The 23,302-nt window shown below is 45.5% G+C and overlaps 1 protein-coding gene across 1 annotated transcript in view; it reads right to left on the bottom strand.

The window, feature by feature from the left end:
• LOC128418949 (zinc finger protein 197-like) overlaps window positions 1-23,302 on the bottom strand; it is a 47,634-nt gene that overhangs the window by 11,582 nt on the left and 12,750 nt on the right. The window contains 3 exon segments of the mRNA XM_053399155.1: window positions 5,913-5,962; window positions 6,138-7,635; window positions 8,572-8,698. Coding sequence (XP_053255130.1) covers window positions 5,913-5,962; window positions 6,138-7,635; window positions 8,572-8,698 — 1,675 coding nt within the window.

Raw genomic sequence — 23,302 nt, forward strand, 5'->3', positions numbered from 1 at the left:
GGACTTGTCACAGGAGGAGGGGAGACCAGCTAGAATCATCCCTACCTCTTGGCCTCCCTCATCTGAATCTCCTGCCTCTGGATCTACATTGCCCTCTGCCACAGATTCCCCTTGCTCACTAAGCCCCGTTACCTCTTCAGCTTCAGACACCTCCTCCTTCCTCTGACCACTCATCATTGCCACCAAACCCCTCCCCTGGCCCAGAGCCGCCTTCCCTTGCGGGTTCCCCAGCTGGTTCCCCTCACCATTCCTCTCTGCCCACCCAGTCCATGCAGCTCCCTCCTCGCTTCCTTTATTCTGTTATCACCAGGTTGGGCTCTGCTAACCTTTTGGGTGAAGACAGTCCAGCCTCCTGTTCTCACTGAGGCCAACCTGGGGCCTCTTCTGGGAGGCCTACCAGCAGGGCTGGAGCCCAAGGGCAACTCTCTCCCCCTGCATGGCTGCCCCCAACTGTGGGGGCCAGGAGCCATCGCTAGCCCTCTGCTCCTCCCTGAATTGGCCTCATCCTCTTCTAAAGTCGCCTGCCTTGGTGGCCATCCCTTTCTCCTGTGGATGAGAGTTCCCTGGGTCTACCTGCACACTGCGACATGGAAGGACTTCATTTATTTCTACCTCCAAATGTGTCCGTCTGGCTGCCACCTGGGTTAATGAGCGTGCCTGTTTCCTCAGTCCCATCGGGGTTCCTTTGCATGCCCTTTTCTTCCTGACTCAAGGCCCCCCCTCCCCAAAGGAGCGAGCCGCATCTTGATGCAAAGGAAGAAGAGAGTTGCAGACCTCCTGCTACTTGCAGCCTCCCAGGTTTTGCAGAGAGGAAGGGGGGCAGAACCACCTATCCCTGGCTTGGGGATCCCCCTGCAGGAGCTGAGCAGGCTCCCCATGGACCCGCCCCACATCTCCCCAATGCACCCTAAGGCAGAAAAGAGAGGAAACTCACCAGGTCCCTGAAGGAAACATGAGGCAGCTCCTGCAGAGGAGACGAAAGCCACCTTCCCCCTCTTGCAGGGAGCGGGAGGGGCTTTTGTTCGGGAGGACCTCGTCCCTCCTTTATTTCCTGTCCTCTCTAGGAATGCGTCTCAGTGCCTTTTAACCCTTGCAAGGTGGACCAAACCAAGCTCACATTTTCTCTCCCTGAGAAGCTTAGGAGGAGCCACGCGGATTGCAGAAATAAACCCGAATAAGGCAGGGGAGCTCAGTTGGTAGAACATGAGTGTCTCTGATCTCAGGGTCTTGGGTTCGAGCCGCAGGTTGGGCAAGAGATTCCTGCGCGGCCGAGGGTTGGGCTAGATGACTCTGGGGGTCCCTGAGAAGGATGACTCCCTGGCCCTCGTGGCTGGCCTTCTGCGCTGCTCCTTGGAACCCTTGCAAAGCGGAGCTTCCCAGGCCCCCTTCTCTCTCTTCTTGGGGGACCCTCCTGGCTGCCCTGCCCCCTGGGGACTCCCCCATCTCCCCAACACAACCTGAGCAGAAGAGAAAGAGACTCACCGGATCCCAGAAGGAGCTGAGACAACAGCCCTCCTCCTCCTTGCAGGAAGGGATGGGGGAGAACCTTCTCCCTTGAATTCCGGTCCTCTCTAGGAATCCAGCCCAGCTCCTTTTAACCCTTGGCGCCCCGGGCGCCCCAGCTCCCCCCTCTCCCCCCCTGCAAAGCCGGCATGGCCTGCACTCGGAGGGGGGCCTTATTTGGGGGACCCTCTGGACCGGCGTCTGAGCTGCTCCCTCCCTCGGAAACAGGAGCAGGAGGAGCACGAAAGGTCCTGCAAGGACATCCTCCTGGCGGGCCTTTTCCTCGCCACCAGCCTGGCTCTCATTTTGATGCCAACAGCACCTTGAAAGGACCGAGACCTTAAAACCGCACCAGCCTCTTCCCAACCCCATTTCCTTCGGCGTTTCTCTCTTATTTTTTCTTGCTAACATAGTGGTACCTCGGGTTACGAACTTAATTCGTTCTGGAGGTCCATTCTTAACCTGAGGTACCACTTTAGCTAATGGGGCCTCCCGCTGCCGCCCTGCGATTTCTGTTCTCATCCTGAGGTAAAGTTCTTAACCCGAGGTACTACTTCTACGTTAGAGGAGTCTGTAACCTGAGGTGTTTGTAACCTGAGGTGTTTGTAACCTGAGGTACCACAGCAAGGCATTTTCCTTTTAATATTTCCTATTTTCCCAAATAAAGACAACCCTTCTTGTGATATGTGGAAGCTCTAGGTAAACTTACATATAACTATTTGTATCACCTTGTAGAACTACAATCCGTTCCGGAAGACATTTGAAAACTCAAGCGCAAAGGAAAAAATGGAAAAACACGTAGCGGAAGCTGTTCAATGTCCGAGGCGCCTTTGAAAACAGAAGCAATTACTTCCAGGTTTTTGGCATTCGAAAAACGAAACATTCTGGTTCAAAGATGCTAAAAAACTGAGATTCCATTGTATATCAAATAAACTTCATTTGTCTAGTATCCTTTAGATGTCACTACCTTTCTTCCCCCGCCTCACAATCAGCGACGGAAATGAGGATGGAAACTTTGTACGTGGGATGCAACATTTTATTGAAACAATGCAATGAGATTCTATTCCCTCTTAAATGCATTTCTGCCCTTAGCTCTTCCCTTCATCTCCTTTCTTCCATCTTTGAAGGGATACCCTGGAGGACCCTAAAGCAAACAAACTTGTCCATCTCTTGCTCCCTTTGGCGTAAGATGAACCAAGAACTCTTCTTCCTCATGGATACGATTCTTTCCTCTTGGCATACGCCCATTGTGAGTGATCAGAGGACAGCAGAAAGGGAATCATTGACTTAAGCTTCTCACAGAAGAAAGGAAAGTATTAAGTATGTGAATTGCTCATGTGATCTTTTTTTAAAGGATATTTATTGAAATTTTCAAAAAATAAAGAAAAAACAAAAAAAAAACAGGAAAAAAACACACATATAATTTGCATTCCTTACTTTCAATAACATATTTCCCAGACTTCCCCACACCTCCCCTTCTTGTATTCCAGATCAATTTTTTTCGTTCAGCAAGTTCTTAACCCCAAATTTTACCTTATTATATTTACTTCATTTTAATTAACCAATTTTAACCTAAACCTCAGTCTTTATACGTCAGTACTTATTCTTAATATCTTTTTCTAAGATCGACCCCAATTCCCTTTCACGAGTTCCCCATTTTGATATAAGTAGCAAAACAAAATACAAAAAGAAAACAAAGTATAATTGTACACCCTTTGGATTCCCAAAGCCCCACTCCCCGCCTTTCCCGGTTTTGGGCTCCAACAAATGTCCATCAGTCTATCTGCTGTCAGCCTGGTGACCTCACATCCGAGGCTCTTAATTCTCTCTCAATTCCTCTCTGCCGGTTTTTTTGATAGTCCTTTATATTAAACACCAAATCTCGGAGAAGCTCTGTCCCAATAAGGTCCATATTTCTTCCAGCCAGACCTCCATATTTAAAAGTGTAGTCCAAATCTTGTTTCTTACTTCTTTTAAGTCCAAATGTCCCAGAAACTCCAGCTTCCACTTTAGTCAGGTTTGTAATCCATAAGTCTTCAGATCTCCACATGAGGAGATCTCTCCATTCCTCATTCTTCCATTCAAACCAGATTTTCATAATCTCATTCTTCTTTTCCTTTATATCCATCTTAGCAGGCCTCTGGCTCTCCTTAATCATCTGCGGCATTATAGCTCCTCCTTCCTTTCCCTCTAAATCGTCATATATCTCTTTCCCCACTTTCTCAAATTTCTCAGATTTCTTTTCTTGTTCAGCTGCAAAGATTTTTAGCTCAGTTACAAAAACTTTTTGTTCAGATACAAAGACTTGAGTCAAGTCCCTTCCAGTTTCAGCAAGTTTATTTACTGTTTCATTCAATATTGTAACATTTGTAGCCAAAACATTGCTTTGTTCTTGTAACTTTCCCAGGAGAAGAAAAGTCCTCTCCAGGTCAGTCAGTATTTTTCCATTTGCAGCCATTCTTGTAATGTCCCAGAGCCCCCTCTAAAGGAGTTCTGGTTACTTAGTATTCCTTCCAGTTCCAATCCAAAAGTCAAATTGACTTTTTCTCTTTGTTTTCAACAATTTATTACCTGAATGTAACAAATATAACCAGCAAAGGCAACAGAACAAAGCTCTCTTTTCCCCCAGCTTTGACAGCTAGTTTGACAGCTGTCAAAATCTTCTGTGTCTCTTCAACATGCTCTCTCACGGATCGCTCCAAGGTCCTGGGGGGGGGTTGACGGTTCCACTCTCAAAATTAATTCTTATCCTCCAGCAAATTCACTTATACTGCCAAAATGTGAAATTAATTACTTTTATCCTCTCAAGAAGAAGGTGTTCTCTCAACCTTACTTATCTAGTCCTTGCTTTAAGATGTTTACAAGACGGGGAGACGGACTTCCTCTTTGCGCCTTCCCCGCTCGTGCCAAATCCAAAAAAGAAATTTTAAATCCAATTTCCGTATTACTCACGGGTTGTTACTTTTAGTCCAAATGTTCAAAGGAAGAAGTCAGCGCTCTCCGACCATGGCATGCGGCTTCGCTCCGTAGGGGAAGCAATTGACTCACAGCACCGCGCCGCTCCCTGGCCCCCGTTCCGAAGCCTTTAAAAAGGCTCCTTCGCGGGTCGGGGGGCGCAAATGGTGCCCGCCGAGTCACCAAGTCCACAGGCTTCAGCGCCTGTGGTTTCTGAGGGTCCCTGCGTCGCCGCGGCGGCAGGACCCGTCCCCTACTGAGCAGATTCCCTCCGGAGCTCGGAGGGAATCCGCCATTAGTCGATCGCGCTAACCCGGAAGTCTCGTGAATTGCTCATGTGATCAGAATTTGCTTCTACATCACTGGTTCGTGACCCAGGGGAGGGAATACTTGAAACAAAAACTCAGAACCAATAGAATGAGAGCAATCTCAGCATCCTGCAGGGAGCTGGTTTATTCAAACTATTCCAATAGGACAGCCTGGCTAACCAGTTGTTCAGCAGAACGGCTAGTTCGAAAAGGCTGCCAGGAGGCATATTAGAAGAAAGGTTATATACAAAGCACACAAAGACTCATAAAATGCCACAACACTCTTCCACTTGCATCAAGAAAGGTTACAGGTCATGGGATGCGTGGCTTCATGCGGATATCGACTCCTCTGAAATTACCTTGCGGTGGGTGTCCCAGAGTGACCAGGTCATTTGGGTCGCATATGTCTCACTCTGACACCATGCCCATGGCAACCAGGACTTGCATGGGACTGTTGACATTTCAATCCCATATCTGACTTCCCTGGTACCAAAAGATGTGAAAACCTTTGGGGAGATATGTGAGTTCTCACACGGATGCTAGTTCAACTCCTTCCTCTTTCTCTAAACATCACCTGCCCTTCTAGGGTCAGATAAGGCTAGAAGAGGTAGGCAATATACACATCACAGCTTTACACAGTGCAGGAGGGTGGCATGGGGATTACAAAATGCAGGCATACAAAAATCATGCCTAATACATTCTATCAAAAAGGTTAAATGCAATAAGTACTAGGACACTTCGAACAGAATCAAAATCTATAATATCTAATATTCAATCAACTATCACAAATTTTACCCCATGTCCTTCCGAGGAAAGTTCAGCGTGGACAGCCATCTCATCAGTGTCACCAAATCACTCTTATCCCTCACCCCAGGCATGACGCGAAGAAAATGTTCAATGAATGAATAAATCTTTCTTTGCGTCAGCCCCTGGGCATACCAATAAAACAACAATACGATATACAAAGAATAAAAATTAAAAGTCCGTTATATTAAATGCACTGTAGGGTTTTGAGTCAATAGTCAAATACTGCCTCTTATTCTAATTGTCCCAGCTTTGCAACCCAATTCAAATTGCAACCTTTGACGTCTCCTGCTCATTTTGATCTGCCAAGAGAAAGGAAACTGTGAAGAAGGCATTAAACACCTTGGCCAAGAACTTGAAAGTCACAGTTCTTGGGTATGTTGTAGGAATTACTACGGGGCACCAGATGTGGCAAAGAACCCAACTGCAATTCTCACCTCATACAAACTAAGGGCTCCTAAAATTAAATCTGTATACAGCCACTACTATAATTTGCCATCAATGTGAGTTCTTTGATGGGAAGCGAGACGGGCCCTGTGACTGAAGCTCTTCCCACATTCTTGGCACTAAAATAGTTTTCTCTTGCTGTGAATTCTTTGATGGATCCTGAGTTTGGCCTCCTCAATAAATCTATTTCCACATTCCAAGCACTGATAGGGTTTCTCCCCTGTATGAATTCTGTGATGGATTGTGAGATGGGAGCTCTGGGTGAATTTCTTTCCACATTCCAAGCACTGATATGGCTTCTCCCCTGTATGAATTCTTTGATGGACATTGAGCTGGCCTTGGTGACTGAAGCTCTTTCCACATTCCAAGCACTGATAGGGTGTCTCCCCTGTATGAATTCTGTGATGGATTGTGAGATTGGAGCTCTGGGTGAATTTCTTTCCACATTCCAAGCACTGATATGGCTTCTCCCCTGTATGAATTCTTTGATGGACATTGAGCTGGCCTTGGTGACTGAAGCTCTTTCCACATTCCAAGCACTGATAGGGTGTCTCCCCTGTATGAATTTTTTGATGGGCCATGAGTTGGCCTCTTCGAGAGAAGCTCTTGCCACATTCCAAGCACTGATATGGTTTTTCCCCTGTATGAATTCTCTGATGGGAATTTAAACTGCCCTTTTGACTGAAGCTCTTTCCACACTCTTGGCACTGATAGGGTTTCTCCCCTGTATGAATTCTCTGATGGACAGTTAGATTGCTTCTCTCCCTGAAGCTCTTGCCACATTCCAAACACTGATAGGGTTCTCCGCCTATATGAATTCTCTGATGGACAGTGAGCTGGCGTCTTCGAAAGAAGCTCTTGCCACACTCCAAGCAGTGATAAGGTTTTTCTCCTCTATGAATTATCTGATGGGAATTTAAACGGCCCTTTTGAGTGAAGCTCTTTCCACCCTCTTGGCACTGATAAGGTTTCTCCCCTGTATGAATTATCTGATGGACAGTGAGCTTGTTTCTCTCCCTGAAGCTCTTTCCACATTCCAAGCAGTGATAGGGTTTCTCACCTGTATGAATTCTCTGATGGGAAGTGAGACTTATTTTCCAAGTGAAAGTCTTTCCACATTGCAAGCAGTGATATGGTTTCCCCCCGGAATGAAGTATGTGATGGAAAGTGAGCTGGGTGCTCTGACTGAAGCTCCTTCCACATTCAAAGCATCGATAAGGTTTCTCCCTCAAATGAATCCTCTGATGGGCAGTGAGCTGGCTTCTTTGAAAGAAGCTCTTGCCACACTCCAAGCAGTGATAAGGTTTCTCCCCTGTATGAATTCTCTGATGGGTATTTAAACTGCCCTTTTGACTAAAGCTCTTTCCACACTCTTGGCACTGATAGGGTTTCTCCCCTGTATGAATTCTCTGATGGACAGTGAGCTGGTTTTTCTCCCTGAAGCTCTTTCCACATTCCAAGCACTGATGGGGTTTCTTCTCAAGGGGAGTTCTTTGATTTGAAGTGGAATGGGAGCTCTGACTGAAGCTCTCTCTGCACTCTGAATATGGATATGACTTCTCCACTCTGTGGCTTTTGTCGTGGTCTCCCTCGTTCTTCAGCTCCAATTCATCACCACCTGCAATTGAGAGAGAAACAGATTGGAGCCTCAGGAAGCAATGGAGCCCCCAATTATAAAGCAGTGCCAATTAATGTTTCTGATCCAAGAAGAAATGAGGGGAGTTAGATTTGAGGTCTTCCTCCAGGGTTCACTGCCTGAGATTCAAAAAGCCTAGTTATTTTCTTGGATGGATTTTGTTTGGCCCAATTATGGGATCTGTGCCATCTCCAATGTCACTTGTCTCTTAAGTCAACTAATGACAGAAAGAAGCAAGAACAGAAACAAAAAATCTGACAGAAGCTACTTGAACTTCCTGAATCCCTTAGAAGCCTACATGTAATAAGGCCTTGTGCATTTTAGAGGAGCCTGGGAAAAATACGGAGGGGTATCTTATCTCCCCCAGAGGCTCTTCAGCTGAGCTCCTTTCCCCCTGCTCAGCACCCTGCGCCTCTGGCGGCCCTGGCCCTATGAGGGGAAGGAGAGGGATCAGCCTTCCTTCTCCTCTGCATCTGGCCAGATGCTTCTCAGCCCGGCTGGAGTCATGGCTGCTTTCCTGAGGCCCTTCCTGTGCTGCTGCCCCTGGTGAAGGGGCCCTGATGGGAGGCTGTGGGGCTGCAGACAGGCCAGCCCTTCAACAGCAAAAGGGGAGCCATCTTGGAGGGGGATAGGCATGATGATGATGATGATGATGATGATGATAATGATAGTAATAATTTTATTGTTTATAACCCGCCCACCTGGCTGGGTTTCATGCTTTGAAAAGGCAGAACTGGAGGAAGAATATTCACAGGGAAAGCAGTCAATAGTCTTCCATCCAAGGTTTTCTGTGGGAGTGTTAGAATCCCAGGGGCTGTGGGTGCTGCTGTTGAGCCCCATCGAAAATTCAGAGGCTCCACCCATACAGATATGTCTCAAATTTCAAAGCAGATAGGATGATCCAAGAGGAAGCCTTACCGAGAGAGTCCAAGATCCCACGATTCTCCTCCATGACTTCCTTGTGCAGAGCTCTCTGCTCAGGATCCAGCAACGCCCACTCCTCGTCTGTGAAATGCACAGCTACATCTTCAAAGCACAATGGACCCTAAAAGAAAAAGGTTGTCCTCTTAGACAACATCAAGGTGAACTGTTACACTTTGCTCTGTTGTCTTCTGCCTCTTAACAGATGTTATGTGTTAATGGGATTTTTCTTCTTCACATTTCATGATGGACACATCCCCATTTGCCACATGGAAGGATCCCCTTCCTTCTTTCCCTGTGTGCTGTTCTTGCCAGGTGGGGAGGACCCTCCTGATGCCCTATAGACAACTTCAAGGTGCGCAGGGGGGGCAATGACAGGGGGATGAGAGGGGGAAAGCCCCATTGTGTGACTGATGGGGTGAATCCTGGCCACTGTATGGTGTGGTGTGTAAACTGCCTAGAAGCCTATTTTAGCATTCTTTCCTTGGCCGTTCCTCCCACATTTCCTCTGTTTCAACCCATCCATGACATCCTCTCTCCCCACATGGCTCCTTCCTCCTACCTGCTCTGGTTCCACAGGGGCAGCTTCCCCTTCGCCACCAAGAAAAGATGGACAAACAGGTCTTGCTGGCATCCTTCGGTCTCCTACGGGAGAAAAAGTTAAGTGCATGCTTCACTCAGAAGTAAAACTACAGGTGGGCCTTCCAAAAAGTAAGAGTAGCCATGTAAATGTGGACGTTTGTACCCATTTCACATATTAGTTGTGCAAAAATACATCACCCTTTCTCTGGGCTCTTGCCTTCACATGTCTTCTCCAAAAAAGATGTAGAGAACTCACAAATTAGTTTCAAAAACAACATAAAGTGACAAAACTGTCAGCATCGCTCTTGAGCCAGTGCCACGAACTGGACTCATCCACTTCAGCCCCAACTGGGCTAGGCGAGCTGGGTAGGACTTCCAGAGACCACCTTCTGCACAGGAACAGGTCAAAGTGCTGTGGACTCACAGCCTAGAGTTGTGAGCACTGGATTCACTTCCACAAGAAGACAGTCGTCGAACAGCAGAGTATAGCAGAGTATAAACGACTCGGAGAGCAGCTCTGTAGAATATCTTCTTTATTCTATCTACAACTATAATACACAACTATATACAGAGCTAAATGAGGTCTAAACAAAAAATGCTGAACTGCACTGAGTGTCTGCAGCTGCTCTTAGCAGCAACCTTATCTATACAGAGATCACAGTCTCTCTCTAACACTCAGTCTCTCTGTCTCTCTCTGATGTGAGGCTGGAGCGGAATAAGTAGAGAGAAGAAACCACCCCCTCCTCTCTGGAGAATCAGCAGAGAACATCAGCAGATTCTTGGATATGGGAGGGTTGAAATCTCCTCAAAAACGGGGGAGAAATAACTCCTTCCTCCTTACCCAGTGGCCTCTCTCTAGAGTCCAACGGAGTTCTCTCTACCTCAGAGGAATCCAAACCCATTTCTGGAAAATGATCCTTCCCCTGCAAGAGCAACAAGCAATCAAAAGAATTAGATTGGAACTCGAATGGCAAAGGACACACACACTTTAGGGGTATCAGATACCATTCCTCAGATGCTTTCCAAAAAAAGGATGGGCAAATTAGTAGACAATTGGGGGATACTCTCCCTCAAGTTTGGTGCCCCTTGGGAGTATCCAGAGGAAAGTCTCTCTCACCTGCTGCTCTGTCTGACTCAGAAGGAAACCTTCAGCCAGGGCCACCACCTGGGAACTGGTCTCCGCTCCACATTCCCTCACCCAGCTCTCCATCTCTGCTGGAAGGACAGCCAGGAACTGCTCCAAGATCACCAGGTCCAGCATCTCAGCTTTCGTGTGGGTCTCTGGTTTCAGCCACTGGCGGCAAAGGTGGTAGAGTCGGTTGCAAACCTCTCGAGGTCCTTTGGCCTCCTGGTTGCAAAGCCGCCTGAGTTGCTGGCTCTGCACATTTGAGTGGAGTGTCCCCTCCTCACCCAGGATCCTTTGGACAGACTTTCCCCAGATTCCTCCATGGCTAAGAGTTTGGATGGAACGAAGCCTTCCTGCTTCAGGCCCAGCTGAGTCTTGCTCATCCATCTCTGTTCTCAGGACACCTCCAAGAAATTGAAAGAAGTCCCTACGTCTTCTGCCAAGTTCTGCCTGTCCTAATGAGTGGTTTTAGCAAATTCTATAAAGAAAATATATTTTTCTAATATACCGGTAAATCTGATACACAGTCAGGTGAATAGAAATGTTCCCTGGGCAATCGTGGATGAATCTTGCTAGGAACCAAAGCTGGACTGCACCACAACTCAGACTGAGCTTTCCTTAAAAAGTAAAGGAAGGAAGGAAGAATGGATGAGTGAGTCATCTGTACTAAGTGTAAATGGGACCCAGGGCAATAGTGGGGGTCCCTCCCACCCCCAAATGTCAGGGCACATTTCTTTCCTGCTTTTGCCTCATGTTCCAGCACTTGCAATCTCCCACATTCTCAAGACTCCTGGGGTGGGTCCCTCTTTCTTTATTCTGAGGGCCAGAACTTCACCTGGCCAAAGAACAGGTGGGTGGGACCAAATAACTTGTGGGGGGGGGGCAAAGGACAGTGTTAAAAAAAGAGAGATACAGGATTTGCCTTCTTTCTGTGGCTGTAATAATTTTATACTCTGCCTAATATTGTGATTTACTGTTTTAATCCGCCACGGGAATTTTGGGTGAACATCAAGTAATTGATTATGATGATGGGGGGGGGAGCTTGTCACAGGAGGAGGGGAGACCCCTATTCCTCTTCACCAGCCAGAATCATCCCTACCTCTTGGCCTCCCTCATCCGAATCTCCTGCCTCTGGATCTAGATTGCTCTCTGCCACAGATTCCCCTCGCTCACTAAGCCCCGTTACCTCTTCAGATACCTCCTCCTCCCTCTGACGACTCATCATTGCCCCACCGCCCCTCCTCTGGCCCAGAGCCTCCTTCCCTTGCAGGTTCCCCAGCTGGTCCATGCAGCTCCCCCCTTGCATCCTTTATTCTGTTATCACCAGGTTGGGCTCTGCTTTCCTTTTGGGTGAAGCCAGTCCAGCCTCCTGCTCTCAGGTGCCAACCTGGGGCACCTTTTGGGAAGCCCACCAGCGGGCCTGGAGCCCAGAGATAACTCTCTCCCCCTGCACTTCCCAGCAGCTGGCATTCAGAAGCATGGCTGCCTCCAACTGTGGGGCCAGGAGCCACCACTAGCCCTCTGCTCCTCCCTGAATTGGCCTCATTCTCTTCTCAAGCCATCTGGCTTGGTGGCCATCCCTTCCTCCTGCGGATGGCAGTTCCATGGGTCTAAGTGTGCATTGTGACAAGGAAGGACTTTGTTTATCATAGAGGCCAAGGTTTTAGTTCTACCTCCAAATGTGTCCGTCTAGCTGCCACCTGGGTTAATGAACGTGACTGTTTCCTCAATCCCATCGGGGTTCCTTTGCATGCCCTTTTCTTCCTGACTCAGTGACTCCCCCTCCCCAAAGCAGCATGCGGCGTCTTGATGCAAAGGAAGAAGAGAGTTGCAGACCTCCTGCTACTTGCAGCCTCCCAGGTTTTGCAGAGAGGAAGGGGGGCAGAACCACCTATCCCTGGCTTGGGGATCCCCTTGCAGGAGCTGAGCAGGCTCCCCATGGACCCGCCCCACATCTCCCCAATGCACCCTAAGGCAGAAAAGAGAGGAAACTCACCAGGTCCCTGAAGGAAACATGAGGCAGCTCCTGCAGAGGAGACGAAAGCCACCTTCCCCCTCTTGCAGGGAGGAAGCTGGGAAAGTGGGAGGGGCTTTTGCTCGGGAGGATAGCATCACCCCCTTTACTTCCTGTCCTCTCTAGGAATGCATCTCAATTCTTTTAACCCTTGCAAGGTGGAGCAAACAATGTTAACATTCTCCTCTCTTAGGAGCCACGCGAATTGCAGAAATAAACCCGAATAAGGCAGGGGAGCTCAGTTGGTAGAACATGAGTCCCTTTGATCTCAGGGTCTTGGGTTCGAGCCCCAGGTTTGGCAAGAGATTCCTGCGCGGCCGAGGGTTGGGCTAGATGACTCTGGGGGTCCCTGAGAAGGATGACTCCATGGCCCCCGTGGCTGGCCTTCTGCGCTATTCCTTCGAAAGCGGAGCCCCCCAGGCCCCCTTCTCTCTCTTCTTGGGGGACCCTCCTGGCTGCCCTGCCCCCTGGGGACTCCCCCATCTCCCCAACACAACCTGAGCAGAAGAGAAAGAGACTCACCGGATCCCAGAAGGAGCTGAGACAACAGCCCTCCTCCTCCTTGCAGGAAGGGATGGGAGAGAACCTTCTCCCTTGAATTCCGGTCCTCTCTAGGAATCCAGCTCCGTTCCTTTTAACCCTTGGCGCCCCGGGCGCCCCAGCTCCCCCCTCTCTTCCTCTGCAAAGCCGGAGCCCCGGGCATGGCCTGCACCCGGAGGGGGGCCCTATTTGGGGGACCCTCTGGACCGGCCTCTGAGCTGCTCCCTCCCTCGGAAACAGGAGCAGGAGGAGCACGAAAGGTCCTGCAAGGACATCCTCCTGGCGGGCCTTTTCCTCGCCACCAGCCTGGCTCTCATTTTGATGCCAACAGCACCTTGAAAGGACCGAGACCTTAAAACCGCACCAGCCTCTTCCCAACCCCATTTCCTTCGGCGTTACTCTCTTATTTTTTCTTGCTAATATAGTGGTACCTCGGGTTACGAACTTAATTCATTCTGGAGGTCCGTTCTTAACCTGAGGTACCACTTTAGCTAATGAGGCCTCCCGCTGCCGCTCTGCGATTTCTGTTCTCATCCTGAGGTAAAATTCTTAACCCAAGATACTATTTCCATGTTAGCGGAGGCTGTAACCTGAAGTGTTTGTAACCTGAGGTGTTTGTAACTCGAGGTACCACTGTAAAGCATTTTCCTTTTAATATTTCCTATTTTCCCAAACAAAGACAACCCTTCTTGTGATATGTGGAAGCTCAAGATAAACTGACATATTACTATTTGTATCACCATGTAGAACTACTATCTGTTCCAGAAGACATTCAAAAACCCAGGCGCAAAGGAAAAAATGGAAAAATACGCAGCGGAAGATGTTCAACATCTGAGGCGCATTCAAAAACAGAAGGAATTATTTCCAGGTTTTCTGCATTCAAAAACCGAAACATTCAGGTTCAAAGATGCGAAAAAACTGAGGTTCCACTGTATATCAAATAAACTTTATTTGTCTAGTATCCTTTAGATGTCACTACCTTTCTTCCCCCGCCTCACAATCAGCGAAGGAAATGAGGATGGGAACTTTGTATCTGGGATGCAACATTTTATTGAAACAATGCAATGAGATTCTATTCCCTCTTAAACGCATTCCTGCCCTTAGCTCTTCCTTTAATCTTCTTCCATCTTTGAAGGCATTCCCTGGAGGACCCTAAAGGAAACAAACTTGTCCATCTCTTGCTCCTAACTCCCTTTGGCGTAAGATGGAGCAAGAACTCTGCTTCCTCCTGGATACAATTCTTTCCTCTTGGCATATGCCCATTGTGAGTGATCAGAGGACAGCAGAAAGGAAATCCTTGACTTAATCTTCTCACAGAAGAAAGGAAAGTATTAAGTATGTGAATTGCTCGTGTGATCAGAATTTGCTTCTACATCACCGGTTCGTGACCCAGTGGAGGGAATACCTGAAACAAAAACTCAGAGCCAAGAGAATGAGAGCAATCTCAGCATCCTGCAGGGACCTGGTTTATTCAAACTACTGCAATAGGACAGCCTGGCTAACCTGCAATTCAGCAGAACGGCTAGTTCGAAAAGGCTGCCAGGAGGCATATTAGAAGGAAGATTATATACACAGCACACAAAGACTCATAAATGCCACGACACTCTTCCACTTGCACCAAGAAAAGTTACAGGATACGTGGCTTCATGCGGATATCGACTCCTCTGAAATTACCTTGCGGTGCCCCAGAGTGCCCAGGTCATTTGGGTCTCTTATGTCTCACTTTGACACCATGCCCATGACAACCAGGACTTCCATGGGACTGTTGACATTTCAATCCCATATCTGACTTCCCCGGTACCAATAGATGCCAAAGACCTTTGAGGAGATATGCGAGTTCTCACACGGATGCTAGCTCAACTCCTCCCTCTTTCTCCAAACATCACCTGCCCTTCTAGGGTCAGATAAGGCTGGAAGAGGTAGGCAATGTACACATCACAGCTTTACACAGTGCAGGAGGATGACATGGGGATTACAAAATGCAGGCATACAAAAATCATGCCTAATACATTCTATCGAAAAGGTTAAATGCAATAAGTACTAGGACACTTCAAACAGAATCAAAATCTATAATATCTAATATTCAATCAACCATCACAATTTTTACACAAAGTCCTTCCTAGGAAAGCTCAGCGTGGACAGCAATCTCATCAGTGTCGCCAAATCACTCTTATCCCTCACCCCAGGCAAGACGCGACGAAAATGTTCAATGAATGAATAAATCTTTATTTGCGTCAGCCACTTGCCATACCAATAAAACAACAATACGATATACAAAGAATAAAAATAAAAAGTCCGTTATATAAAATGCATTCTAGGGTTTTGAGTCAATAGTCAAATAGCGGATCTTATTCTAATTGTCCCAGCATTGCAACCCAATTCAAATTGCAACCTTTGTGGTCTCCTGCTCATCTTTATCTGCCAAGAGAAAGGAAACTCTAAAGATGGTATTAAACACCTTGGCCAAGAACTTGCAAATCACAGTTCTTGGGTACGTTGTAGGAATTACTATGGGGCACCAGATGTGGCAAAGAACCCAACTGCAATTCTCACCTCATACAAACTAAGGGCTCCTAAAATTAAATCTGTATACAGCCACTACTATAATTTGCCCCCAATGTGAGTTCTTTCTTTGTTTTTTTAAAAAAAGATATTTATTAAAATTTTCAATTTTTTATGCAAACAAAAAACAAACAAAATTTTTTTAAAAAAACATATAGTTCATAAAACTTAATTTTCAATAACATATTTATCTGACCTCATACCTCCCCTTCTTGTATTCCAATTCAAATTATTTGTTCAGCAAATCCTTATCTCAAAGCATTACAGCTTATAAAAACACCTTATTTTCTATCCAACATCTTAAGTTATTATAACCTTAAATTTTTACTTATAAAGAACCATTTTTTCATATTCCTTTATACCATTACAGCTAGTAACCACTCAATTTCAATCCAGCATCATTCAACATTCCTTAATTTTACAATATTTCTGTAAGTAGTCCTTAAATTTTTTCCAATCTTCTTCTGCCGACTCTTCTCCCTGGTCACGGATTCTGCCAGTCATTTCTGCCAATCCCATACAGTCAATCAGTTTCATCTGCCATTCTTCCAGAGTGGGTAAATCTTGCGTCTTCCAATACTTTGCGATGAGTATTCTTGCTGCTGTTGTGGCATACATAAAAAACGTTCTATCCTTCTTTGACACCAATTGGCCGACCATGGCCAGGAGAAAGGCCTCTGGTTTCTTCAAGAAGGTATATTTAAATACCTTTTTCAACTCATTATATATCATTTCCCAGAAAGCCTTAATCCTAGGGCACGTCCACCAAAGGTGAAAGAATGTACCTTCATTTTCTTTACATTTCCAACATTTATTATTGGGCAAATGATAGATTTTTGCGAGCTTGACTGGGGTCATGTACCACCTATACATCATTTTCATAATATTCTCTCTTAAGGCATTGCATGCCGTAAATTTAATCCCAGTGGTCCACAACTGTTCCCAGTCAGCAAACATAATATTATGTCCAACGTCTTGTGCCCATTCAATCATTACAGATTTAACCGTCTCATCCTGAGTATTCCATTTCAACAGCAAATTATACATTTTTGACAAAGTCTTAGTTTTAGGTTCTAACAATTCTGTTTCCAATTTAGATTTTTCCACCTGGAAGCCAACTTTCTTATCCAAATTGTAAGCCTCCATTATCTGATAATAATGAAGCCAATCTCGCACTTTATCTTTTAATTTCTCAAAACTCTGCAATTTCAATCTGTCCCCTTCTTGCTCCAAAATTTCCCAATATTTTGGCCATTTGGCCTCCATGTTAAGTTTTTTCTGAGCCTTAGCCTCCATTGGTGACAACCACCTTGGGGTTTTATTTTCCAATAGATCCTTATATCTAATCCAAACATTAAACAATGCTTTCCTGACAATATGATTTTTAAATGCTTTGTGTGCTTTAACCTTGTCGTACCACAGATATGCATGCCACCCAAAAACATTGTTAAAACCTTCTAAATCCAAAATGTCTGTATTCTCAAGAAGCAGCCAGTCTTTCAACCAGCAGAATGCTGCTGATTCATAATAGAGTTTAAAGTCTGGCAGGGCAAATCCACCCCTTTCCTTTACATCAGTTAATATCTTAAATTTTATTCTAGGCTTCTTGCCCTGCCAGACAAATTTAGAAATGTCTTTCTGCCACTTCTTGAAACAGTCCATCTTGTCCAAAATTTGCAATGTTTGAAACAAAAACAACATTCTAGGCAATACATTCATCTTTATAGCTGCAATTCGACCCAACAAGGAAAGCTTCAAATTTGACCAAATTTCTAAATCTTTTTTCACTTCAGCCCAACATTTTTCATAGTTATCTTTAAACAAATTCCCATTTTTGGCTGTCATATTAATCCCCAGGTATTTCACTTTCTTAACCACAGTCAATCCTGTTTCATTCTGGAACTTCTCTCTTTCAATCGGTGTTAAGTTTTTCTCAAGAACCTTAGTTTTTAACTTGTTCAATTTAAACCCTGCAACCTGACCAAATTCTTGAATTAATTCTAGAACTCTTTTAGTACTAGATTCTGGCTCCTGTAATGTCAAAACTAGGTCATCTGCAAATGCTCTCAATTTATACTGTTTAGCTCCGACCTGTATACCTTTAACCATCCGGTCCCTTCTGATCATATTCAGCAAGAGCTCCAGGACCGATATAAAAAGCAAAGGGGAAATTGGGCATCCCTGTCGTGTCCCTTTTTCTATTTTAAATTGTTCCGTAACCACATTATTTACAATTAATTTAGCCTTTTGTTCAGAATATATTGCACCTATACCATTCTCAAAACCATGGCCTACCCCCATACCCTGTAGATTCTTTTTCATAAAACTCCAAGAAATATTGTCAAAGGCTTTCTCTGCATCCACAAATATCAAAACTGCTTTAGTGTTTATGTTCTAGCTTTTCCAAAATGTCAATTATATTCCTCAGGTTATCAGAAAGATGTCTTCCCGGAAGAAATCCCGCTTGGTCCTTATGAATCTCTTGAGTCAATACTTTTTTCAGTCTCTTAGCTAAAATATCAGCAAAGATTTTGTAATCCACATTTAATAAGGATATGGGACGGTAGTTCCTAAGTTGAGTCTTTTCAGTCTCTGTTTTTGGTATTAGTGTAATATAAGCCTCTTTCCACGATTCTGGTGCCCTTTTCCCTTCCAAAATTTCATTGCAGACTTCCTTCAATGGTTGTAATAGCCACTCTTTCAAAGATCTGTAGTAACTGGAAGTCAACCCATCCGGTCCGGTCCTGGAGACTTGCCTACTTGCATATTTTGAATGGCACCTTCTATCTCCTGGTCAGATATTTTGCAATTCAACATTAGTTTACTTTCTTGTGAAATTTTTTGTAATCCATTTATCTTCAAAAATCGGTCAATGTCCATTTCGTTCTGTGGCCCTTGTGCATATAATTGTTTAAAGTACTTCTGGAAGCAATTTCTAATCTCAATTGGATTATGTATGTCTTTTCCTTCTACTTCTAAGTTTGTAATAGTGTTTAGTTTTTGTCTTTTTTTCAATTGCCAAGCCAATAATTTCCCACATTTGTTCGCAGATTCAAATGTCTTTTGTCTCATTTGTTTAATTTTCCATTCTATTTCCTGATTCATCAATTCCATATATTGTACTTGATATAGCTTTATTTCTTTCAATATCTCCTGTGACTTTGGCTTTACTCTCAGTTTTTTCTCTCCTTTTATTTTTTCCAAAATTTTATCCTTTTTCTCATTTTGGCTTCTCTTCTTTATTGCATTCTGTTGAATCAGGAACCCTCTCATCACAGCTTTACTTGCATCCCAGATTACTCTTTTTTCCACATTAGTAGTCATATTTATTTCAAAATAATCTCTCAAAGTTTTTTGGGCCTTTTTGTATATTTCTTCATCTCTAAATAGAGTGTCATTCATCCTCCATCTAAAGGAACCGGGTGTTATTTGCTTCATCTCCATCTTTACAGCATTATGGTCTGAGCAAGTTTTTCAATGGACTGTGTATTAGAGTTCACTTTCTTTCCCAGTTCATTTATACTTGTGGTGTTCACATCAATTTTTACTGAGGCCTCAGCTACTTGTTTATTTGTCTCTGCAACCTGTTTATTTGTCTCTGCAACCTGTTTAGCTAAGTTTTCCAGAGATGCATTAATTTTACTAAGTGCCTGAGCCAGTAGGTCTTGTGATGACATAGCCTTTAGCTTTACTTGCGAAGCAGCAGCTCCCGCTGTGCCTGCTGCTCCGGATGTTGAAGCCCTTCTCTGCTGAGCAATGTCAGTTTTGTATTGTCTACCAGACCTGAGAATTTTTTCCTGTGTCGGACCTATCTTCCCTTTCTCATCTGCCATAGCACTTCCATACACAGTCCAAGGTCAGCCTCACGCCTAGTAACTTTGTTTTGAAGAGGAATTTTCCAGGCTAAGTTGCTTGGTGGCTTAATACTTGCTACAACATAATCACCTCTAGGGGGACACACTTCCAACTTCAGTTGCAACTTTTAGAACAAATATAATCCTTATGAGTCCCCTTTATCCTTTAAAAAGCCACAGTTTCAGTTAAAAAGTTACTTTTTAGTCCAAATCCGTTCAGAAAGCAATTGTATCCTTTCACAGAGTATCAGTATTCTTTACCTTTGACACGTTGACAGCTGTCAAAAGCAGTCCGTTCCCAGGTTTTAGAGGCAGCAGATATAACTTTACTTCTCTCTATCCTTGCAGGTAAATAATGCTCAAAATTCTCCCCTCCACCCCTGCAAATAGGAGGGGGATGCTTTTTTTTTGGTTATGGATTTGGAGTCTTTAAAAGACGTCTTTCAAAGTTACAGCTTTACAATCTCTTTGCTTTGCTCTCTTTACAAGCCGGGAAAGGCAGACTTCCTGTTTATACCTTTCCCGTTTCTGTACCTAATTAGCTCAAATTTTCTTCGATTTTAATTTCTTGCTCCTACTCACGGGTAGTTGCTTTAAATCCCAATTGTCCAGAAAGGAATCAGCGCTCTCCGACTATGGCTTGCGGCTTCACTCTGCGAAGAGGGTAGACGACTCTCAGCTGCGCACCTCTCACCCCCGTTCCGTTCGGAAGCCTTTAAAAAGGCTCCTTCGCAGTCAGGGGGGCACAAATGGAGCCCGCCGAGTCTCCATGCTCACAGGCTTCATCGCCTGTGATTTTTTCGGGTCTCCGCTTCGCCGCAGCGGCCAGACCCAGACCTCGCAGAGCCGGTTCCCTCCGGAGCTCAGAGGGAACCCGCCATTAGTCGCTGGCGCTGACCGGAAGTCCCAATGTGAGTTCTTTGATGGGAAGCGAGACGGGCCCTGTGACTGAAGCTCTTCCCACATTCTTGGCACTAAAATAGTTTTCTCTTGCTGTGAATTCTTTGATGGATCCTGAGTTTGGCCTTCTCAATGAATCTCTTTCCACATTCCAAGCACTGATAGGGTTTCTCCCCTGTATGAATTTTGTGATGGGTTGTGAGATGGGCACTCTGGGTGAATTTCTTTCCACATTCCAAGCACTGATAGGGCTTCTCCCCTGTATGAATTCTTTGATGGACACTGAGAAGGCCTCTTTGAATGAAGCTCTTTCCACATTCGAAACACTGATATGGCTTCTCCCCTGTGTGACTTCTCTGATGGGAAGTGAAACTTCTTTTCCAAGTGAAACTCTTTCCACATTCCAAGCACTGGTAGGGTTTCTCCTCTGAATGAATCCTCTGATGGACACTGAAATAGCGTCTGTCAATGAAGCCCCTGCCACAATCTTGGCACTGATAGGGTTTTTCCCCTTTATGAATTCTCTCATGGGAAGTAAAATTGTTCTTTTTTCTGAAGCTCTTGCCACACTCTTGGCACTGATAGGGTTTTTCCCTTGTATGACTTCTCTCATGGGAAGTTAAAGTGCGCTTTTTTCTGAAGCTTTTGCCACATTCCAAGCACTGATAGGGTTTCTCCCCTGTATGAATTCTGTGATGGATTGTGAGATGGGCGCTCTGGGTGAATTTTTTTCCACATTCCAAGCACTGATAGGGCTTCTCCCCTGTATGAATTCTTTGATGGACATTGAGCTGGCCTTGGTGACTGAAGCTCTTTCCACATTCCAGGCACTGATAGGGTGTCTCCCCTGTATGAATTCTGTGATGGATTGTGAGATGGGTCTTCTGGGTGAATTTTTTTCCACATTCCAAGCACTGATATGGCTTCTCCCCTGTATGAATTCTTTGATGGACACTGAGCTGGCCTTGGTGACTGAAGCTCTTTCCACATTCCAAGCACTGATAGGGTGTCTCTCCGGTATGAATTGTTTGATGGACAGTGAGCTGGCTTCTTCGAAAGAAGCTCTTGCCACACTCCAAGCAGTGATAAGGTTTCTCCCCTGTATGAATTCTCTGATGGGAATTTAAACTGCCCTTTTGACTGAAGCTCTTTCCACACTCTTGGCACTGATAGGGTTTTTCCCCTGTATGAATTCTCTGATGGACAGTTAGATTGCATCTCTCCCTGAAGCTCTTGCCACATTCCAAACACTGATAGGGTTCTCCCCCTATATGAATTCTCTGATGGACAGTGAGCTGGCTTCTTCGAAAGAAGCTCTTGCCACACTCCAAGCAGTGATAAGGTTTTTCTCCTCTATGAATTCTCTGATGGGAATTTAAACTGCCCTTTTGAGTGAAGCTCTTTCCACACTCTTGGCACTGATAGGGTTTCTCCCCTGTATGAATTATCTGATGGACAGTGAGCTTGTTTCTCTGTCTGAAGCTCTTTCCACATTCCAAGCAGTGATAGGGTTTCTCACCTGTATGAATTCTCTGATGGGAAGTGAGACTTATTTTCCAAGTGAAAGTCTTTCCACACTGCAAGCAGTGATATGGTTTCCCCCCGGAATGAAGTATGTGATGGGAAGTGAGCTGGGTGCTCTGACTGAAGCTCCTTCCACATTCAAAGCATCGATAAGGTTTCTCCCTCGAATGAATCCTCTGATGGACAGTGAGCTGCCGTCTGTCAATGAATCTCTTTCCACATTCCAAGCAGTGATAAGGTTTCTCCCCTGTATGAATTCTCTGATGGGTCGTTAAACTGCCCTTTTGACTGAAGCTCTTTCCACACTCTTGGCACTGATAGGGTTTCTCCCCTGTATGAATTTTCTGATGGACAGTGAGCTTGTTTTTCTCCCTGAAGCTCTTTCCACATTCCAAGCACTGATACGGTTTCTTCTGAAGGGGATTTCTTTGATTTGAAGTGGAATGGGAGCTCTGACTGACGCTCTCTCTGCACTCTGAATATGGATATGACTTCTCCACTCTGTGGCTTTTGTCGTGGTCTCCCTCGTTCTTCAGCTCCAATTCATCACCACCTGCAACTGAGAGAGAAACAGATTGGAGCCTCAGGAAGCAATGGAGCCCCCAATTATGAAGCAGTGCTAATTAATGTTTCTGACCCAAGAAGAAATGAGGGGAATTAGATTTGAGGTCTTCCTCCAGGGTTCATTGCCTGAGATTCAAAAAGCCTGGTTATTTTCTTGGATGGATTTTGTTTGGCCCAATTACGGGATCTGTGCCATCTCCAATGTCACTTGTCTCTTGTCAACTAATGACAGAAAGAAGCAAGAACAGAAACAAAAAATCTGACAGAAGCTACTTGAACTTCCTGAATCCCTTAGAAGCCTACATTTAAGAAGGCATTGTGCATTTTAGAGGAGCTTGGGAAAAATACGGAGGGGTATCTTTGTCGGGAATTCAAGCCCATATCAGGAGAAACTGGCAACAATCCCATGCACCTGGCTTGATTCCTTGTTGACCTCCCTGGCTGCATTCCCAGCAAGCGCAGGCAAGGTCTCGATAGGCGATTCTTCTCAAACGTGAGAACACCCCCCCTCTTTCCTGCCCCCTGGCAGGGGAAAGAGATAGACAGAAACGTATTTACGTGTCTTTATTTCTGTCTTTGCAGCGTTACAAAAAACATGACTGCTCTCTTCAAACTCCAGCAGTGTAGTGACAAACACTTCCTGCACTTCCTGGACAGGAACAAACGGAAGAGCTCATATTACACTCTGAGCTAATTCCGGTGCTTCACACTGTGAATTGACTGTCCCTCTGTTTCTCACGGGCAGTCCCAACATTCCCATTATGTTTACTTTTCAAGCTAGACTTTGCAGCTGCATTGCTTCAATATCGTAACAATCTTAACTCCCCCAGTGGCTCTTCAGCTGAGCTCCTTTCCCCCTGCTCAGCATCCTGCGCCTCTGGCGGCCCTGGCCCTATGAGGGGAAGGAGAGGGATCAGCCTTCCTTCTCCTCTGCATCTGGCCAGATGGTTCTCAGCCCGGCTGGAGTCATGGCTGCTTTCCTGAGGCCCTTCCTGTGCTGCTGCCCCTGGTGAAGGGGCCCTGATGGGAGGCTGTGGGGCTGCAGACAGGCCAGCCCTTCAA

This window comes from Podarcis raffonei, chromosome 8 (assembly GCF_027172205.1).
Source record: "Podarcis raffonei isolate rPodRaf1 chromosome 8, rPodRaf1.pri, whole genome shotgun sequence".
Lineage (NCBI taxonomy): Eukaryota > Metazoa > Chordata > Lepidosauria > Squamata > Lacertidae > Podarcis > Podarcis raffonei.